At 47.2% G+C, this 6,777-nt stretch overlaps 1 protein-coding gene across 1 annotated transcript; it reads left to right on the plus strand.

Annotated features, from left to right (window-relative positions):
- The first annotated feature begins 1,671 nt into the window (after nt 1–1,671).
- LOC123107709 (zinc finger MYM-type protein 1-like) lies at nt 1,672–4,753 on the plus strand. Its single transcript, XM_044529654.1, has 4 exons — nt 1,672–1,913; nt 2,077–2,807; nt 2,900–4,053; nt 4,149–4,753. Exons 2-3 carry the CDS (start codon nt 2,080–2,082, stop codon nt 3,393–3,395), a joined length of 1,224 nt encoding a protein of 407 aa, XP_044385589.1. The 5' UTR covers nt 1,672–1,913; nt 2,077–2,079; the 3' UTR covers nt 3,396–4,053; nt 4,149–4,753.
- Nucleotides 4,754–6,777: the final 2,024 nt, after the last annotated feature.

The following is a 6,777-nucleotide window of genomic DNA, read 5'->3' on the forward strand; positions in this document are numbered from 1 at the left end:
CCCAACAACGTCCGCACGGAGGTTACAGCCAGGGCGATGGGCCTCGACCCCTGGGCTACGCGCCTACGTGCCGCCGCTGCCCAACGACGTCTGCACGGAGGTTACAGCCAGGGCGATGGAACTGGACCCCTGGGTAGTGCGCCTATGTGCCGCCGAAGCCGGCAGCACGCGTGTGCCGCCGCTCAACGACGTCCGCACAGAAGTTACAGCCAGGGTGATGGGCCTCGACCCCTGCGCCATGAGCCTACGTGCCGCCATAGCTGGTCGCACGTGTGCCCCGCTGCCCAGCGATGTCCGCGGCAGCTGCGAGGCCACGCTCCTGCTTTTGGCCAGGCGGGTAGGCCTTGGGGGTTGCACGCCTGCGTGCCGCCGCAGCCTTCCGCACGCTCCGGGTTGAGTTCGCTGCCGCGCCGCGCATGCCACTGCGCGTTGCGATGGCTGTCGCGCTGTGGAGGGAGGTGGCGGCTCACGGCGTCGTCCACCAGCCGGACCATGCGCTGCAGCGCCTGGTTACCTTGTGGCGGTGGCGACGATGATCGGGGGAGTGCGCCAAGTAAGGACGGCCGCAGTGGACGTTGAGGAGGACTCGGTCGACTGCGCGATTGGGGGAGCGCACGAAGTAAGGATGGTGGCAGTGGACGTTGAGGAGGACTCGGTCGACTGCGCGATCGGGGGAGCGCGCGAAGTAAGGACGGTCGCAGTGGACGTTGAGGAAGACTGCGCGATTGTGAGCCCAGGCAGGATACCACATCAGCTTTGCTTATTTGTTTAGTATATCTACTACTGGTCTACTCATATGCGTTGCAACAGGAGAAAATTGACGTATTGCTACGAAAAAAGATAAGTTTCGACATCCACCAAGTTCCGTCATCACCAAAACGCTGGCACAAGCTCCGGAGTAAATGTAATATTTCCTGTCCATGCATTTAGTTGACTTACTCAATCACACTAAGGGAACTTTTAATAAAATTATATTGTAATCTTACATATCATTTTGTATTAAGCCCAAATCTAGAGTGCAAATGTTTCCATGAACTACTGGTCCGATGAGCGGAGGATTCCTAGTTTCAATCGTAGATTCAGTGCACACACACCCGATGCGTTTGGTCTCTATGTGAAGACGATATGTGGTGCATCACATATAGAACACTGCTGAACCTTTGGTGCGGAACTAGCTTTTCTCTATGTTTGAATCTCTAAACCATATTGAAGTGAGTAGGTTGGTTGTCACCATGTGTGCTATTTTTCATGCCCAAATGAAATTAATACACGAAGGGGAGCACCAGAGCCAAGCTAGTATGCACGGTTTTTGTCAACTGTTTCATTGACGAGTTGCAAGTTTTGAAGAAGCCGGTTCAGAGATCGCCCTTGCCATCGTCAGGCGTTGCACCACGATGGTTACCACCTGCGCTGGAACTTCAAAACAGAGGCGGAGGCAGTGGGGGGGCGAGCGGGGGCCAGACCCCCCCCCCCCCCCCCCAACGAACTCCAGCGGGGACTAGTACTAATAGTTTAGGCATAATTATCCGGCCATCAGGCCATTAGTGCATGGGCTAAACTCATGTCAAGCCCAAAACGCAAGAAGGGCCAAGGGCCAAGGCTGCAGCCTGCATACTACGCATGTATACGCTGGTAGCATCCACATCTCAATCGATCAACGATTAACGACACGCACGCGACTAGCTTCCTGGAGACCTGGACTCTTTCGTCCGCGACGCGCCGCTAGCCGCTGGCGCTAGGGCTTCATTGACGTCGGCCGCCGGGCGTCGCGCCGCCGTGTTTCGCCCGTCGTCGATTGCTGATTCGCGAAGCTGCCACCGACCGCGCATCAATCCAGTACAGGCAGCCGCACGGAATCGCCACAAGCCCACACCGAATTCCTAACTGATCCTGTCCCGTGATCAGAGAAGGAGGTATTATTGTCAGGTTCATACTACTCGTCAGTTTGATTCAATAAATCAATTGATCAACTGTTAGTACTTACTACTTAGTGGTTAGTGACTTAGTATATTTTGGCACTTGTCACATCAATTTCAGATTACATATCTGCTTTGTACTTATATAAGAACTGCATAGGTCATGAGGAAGAAGAAGACACCACCGATAAGTAATTTTTTCAAGCCAATTGCTTCAAACTCTGCAGTTGAAAATGCAAATGCAACCGTGGAGGTCGATGTCATAGAGCAACCCACTGATAACAGTGTCCCCAATCTCAGTTCAGTTGATATGCCACCCCCCAAGCAAAATATTGAGGCATCTGTAGAAGTAGAAGTTCTAGAACAACAAAGAATCGGAAGCACACCATTCGAGCGAGACCCTGGAAAGCACAAACAGATTTGGGAACTCCCTCTTGATAAGCAAAATGAAGCACGCCAATTCTATATTTCTGAAGGCCGATACATGCCATACATGAGAGAGTATCCATATAATGATGATCCACCAAAACATCGTCGGCGTTTCCAGTACAGTTGGTTCAAGGATTTTGAATGGCTTGAGTTTTCACCTTACACAAAGCGTGCATATTGCTTCCATTGTTTCCTCTTCTCAAGAAAGCCGATTGGGAAGTGCGGCTCAGAAACATTTACTGTTTTGGGCTTTGATAGGTGGAAGAAGGTGAATAATGGGAAAGAGTGTGCTTTTTTAACTCATATGGGTAAAGATGCTGGTTCAGCCCATAACTTCTCAGTTCGTTGTTATGATAATTTCAAAAACAGCATGACTCATATTGATAAGGTGTATGGGAAAGCAACCGCAAAAACGATTTTAGATGCAAGGCTAAGGCTCAAAGTTACAATTGATTCCATCCGGTAAGCAATATTTTTCTTCCATCTTATGTTACAATAATTAAAATATTATATCTTGTAGTATCCTAACAAAACAATTATATGACATGATGCAGGTGGTTAACATTCCAGGCTTGTGCTTTTAGAGGGCATGATGAATCTCCGGGATCCATTAACCGGGGTAATTTCCTAGAACTGGTAAAACTTTTGGCTTCTTATAACAAGGAGGTGAAAGATGTTGTCTTGGAAAATGCTCCTGGAAACGCAAAGTACACATCTCATCAGGTTCAAGAGGAAATTCTTGCTATACTTTCTCGAAAGGTGCAAAGAACAATTAGAGAAGAAATTGGTGATAGCAAATTTTGTATAATGGTTGACGAAGCTCGCGATGAATCCAAGAAAGAGCAAATGGCGTTGGTCCTCCGGTTTCCTGACACTGAAGGGTTCATACAGGAGCGTTTTGTTGATGTCATTCATGTGAATGACACTCTTGCATTGACTCTCAAGGAGACAATTTGCACTGTTCTAGCATATAACAATTTAAATGTGGAAGATATCAGAGGTCAGGCCTATGACGGGGCCAGTAAATGCGAGGGGAGTGGAACGGATTGAAGGCTTTAATTCTGAAGGCGTGCCCTTATGCATATTACATTCATTGTATGGCGCATCAGCTTCAATTGGCCCTTGTTGCAGCATCACGAGAGGTACATGAAGTGCATAATTTTTTTCAACATGCCAATTTTGTCATAAATGTTGTTAGTGCTTCACCTAAACGCAATGATGAGTTACTAGCAAATCAAGCCACCGAAATTGCACGTGAAATTGAACTGGGGGATCTTGATACGGGAAAAGGGGCAAACCAGATAGGTTCTTTACAGAGACCAGCAGACACTAGATGGAGTTCGCACTTCAAGTCAATTCGGAGCTTGAGGAAGATGTTTGGTGCCACAATTACAATCCTACGAAGTATAGCGAATGATCGTTCGGTGACACAATATTCCCGTGGAGATGCTGGAGGCGCCCTAAGGATAATTGTTTCTTTTGATTTTGTGTTCATTTTGCACCTCATGGAGAGGATTATGAAAATCACAGATGTCTTGTGCCAAACACTCCAGAAGAAATCTATGGACATTTTGAATGCATTAGATACACTCTCTAACACTAAGGTGCTCCTCGCTGATCTAAGAGAGGAAGGATGGGAACCTCTCATAGAGGAGGTTAAGACCTTTTGTGTGAAGCATGAAGTTGAGATCCCCGATATGAGTCGCAAGTATGTCCCTTACTCCCTTTCCTCTACTGTATAATAGAATAATATTGATCACATATGCTTTACTCTAACACATATACTGTATTTTTAATTTACAGGTATGTTGATGTGACTAAGTCTCGGAATAAACATAATAACATCATGGTGCTTCACCACTACAAAGCAGATGTGTTCAATGTGGCGATAGATCAACAACTGGTTGAGCTAAATGACCGTTTTAGCGTTCAGACAACAGAGCTAATGACACTCTGTGCATCCTTGGATCCAAGGCATGACTCGTTTGACATAACAAAGATTTGCATGCTTGTGGACAAATTCTATCCAGCGGATTTTTCTAGTCAAGAGCAGGCTCGCCTGGAGTCACAACTTCCACACTATCAGTTAGATGTTTGCAACCATCCAGAGCTGAATTCTTCGTCATCACTGGCTGATTTGACCGTTGCATTGCATAAAACAGGTAAAGCCTCTGTGTATCCAATGGTTGATAGATTATTGCGCTTGGTCATCACTCTCCCGGTGTCAACTGCAACTGCGGAGAGAGCTTTTTCAGCAATGAAGATTATCAAGACACGTCTCCGAAGTAAAATGGATGACGATTTTCTTCGACCTTACATGGTTGTATACATTGGGAAGGAAATAGCTGCAAAGTTCAATGTTAATGAGATTATTGATTTGTTTGATCGACCAGCTGGAGGGCGTAGATCTGCACTCAAACTAGTAGAAATGTAGTCTTTTTATTGTAAAGCTTATACTATTACATGTTTGATATCGATACAATATTCAAGACTTGAAATATTTTTGTGTTATGTCTCATGTGTGCTTCAATGCCCCCCCCCCCCCCCCGGTGAAATCCTGGCTCCGCCCCTGCTTCAAAAGTTAATGTTGATGGTGCAGCTTTCACGGATGGCACAAGAGGATCATTCAGTGCAGTAGCTCGTAACGAGGCTGGAGCCTATCTAGGAATCTTCTGCTATGATTGAAGAACTGGACAAACCTGAAATTTTGGAAACTTTGGCCTGCCGAGAGGGGCTGACTCTTGCAGCAGACTTGAACTTGTCACATACTCCCTCCCTCCTAAAATAATTGACTCAACTTTGTAAACTAACTTTAGGACGAAGGGAGTATAAAGCAAGCATTAGATTGCAAAGTTCTTGTCGCTGATTTGGCAAAGGGATCTTCACGGGGGAAGGACTACAATAGAATCTGAGCTTGCTGTGCAAAAATAGAAAAATTGTTGCTGGGCCATCGGATGAGAGATCGACCGCATAGATTCTGATTACGCAATTTTTGCGCAAAATATGCAGCAAGGTCCGACGCTCCAAGCAAATTTGCTTTCGATGCCCTCCCTATCCAATCCCAAATCCCCTACACACCGGTGGCAGCAGGACCGAAAAATCCTCGGCGGCGGCGGAGGCGGAGGCCCGGATCCTCAGCCAAGCTGGGCGAGCACACCCAGAAAATGTACCGATCCATATCTTCTCCGATGGCTCCTAACCGGTTCGTCGTGGGCGCTGCAGTTTGACGCAGATTAGAAATGATTTCAAATTTTTTGGATTTACTTTTTTTGCACGGAGCCTGGCAAGGCGTGAAAATGTTGCACTCATTCCGATAGCTCTCATGGACTAGAAGGCTGGTCATAGTGGGAGTAACATAGGTAGTAACATAGATGCCACATAAGCAAAAATGGTGATGTGGCAAGTAGTTAATGAGGAGAGAGGCAAATAGAGTAACATAATATGTTACCATCACATAGCGGTTTCCAATGCATAATGAGTCTACAAAGTAATAAATGAAGGCAACTATGTTACCACACCTATGACACTACCCACTATGAAGGTAGTAACATAGACTAGTAACATATGTATGTTACTAGTCTAAGTTACTCCCCACTATGACCAGCCGAATATCTAGTGTCGGACTAGAATATCTAGCACGCAAAACAACGAGGGGTAGCTGGACTAATATTCAGATAGTGGGCGCCAGACGCCAGACCATGTTTCTAAAAAAAGTCATAGAAATCTTACGGGTACATAGACCATCTTGTTGTTTTTATTGTTATTGTTGTTGTTGTACATAGAGACCATCCATTATGTGTTCATAGAAAAAAAATCCAAATCTTTTGGAAAAAAAATTCCAATGGAGCTCGGCAAGGTGCGAAACTGTTGCACTCGTTCTGCTAGCTTTGAGGAACTAGAATATCTAGTGTCGGACTAGAATATCTAGCTAGACCAAAATTCAGATAGTGGGCGCCAGACGCCAGTCACGTATAGTAGGAGTAGTTTGAAAGTCTGGTCTAGGGAAGTAGGCATCTCCAGGTGGCGGCTCGCCCTCTTGTGCAAGTGCAGCGCCACACCACGGCCGTCAACGTTGTTGATTATTGTTTGGCATGGGAATCGCCCAGCCCTCCTTCCTCCACGTCCTTGCCAGACAAAACAAGGGCGGCGCGTCGCCTCCGTTTGCACCCACGTACGTACGCACGTACATCCACCGGCGATCAACTTGCATGGGATCCCTCTCTTCGTCCTCAAATACGCGTCGCCTAGGGCGAGAGGAATCAAGCCATGCACATGCAGCTGCACCACGCTAGCTAGCTGCCTCCTCTCTCCTCTCTCCTCTCCTGCCTGCCTGCAGGTGCAGGAAGAAAGAACGCGTAGCCGCCGCACGTCTTCGGAGATGCTGTCCACTGGCGTGAGGCGGCCGCGCTATGCGCTGTGCGGCACGGGGGCG

This window comes from Triticum aestivum, chromosome 5A, assembly GCF_018294505.1.
Source record: "Triticum aestivum cultivar Chinese Spring chromosome 5A, IWGSC CS RefSeq v2.1, whole genome shotgun sequence".
NCBI lineage: Eukaryota > Viridiplantae > Streptophyta > Magnoliopsida > Poales > Poaceae > Triticum > Triticum aestivum.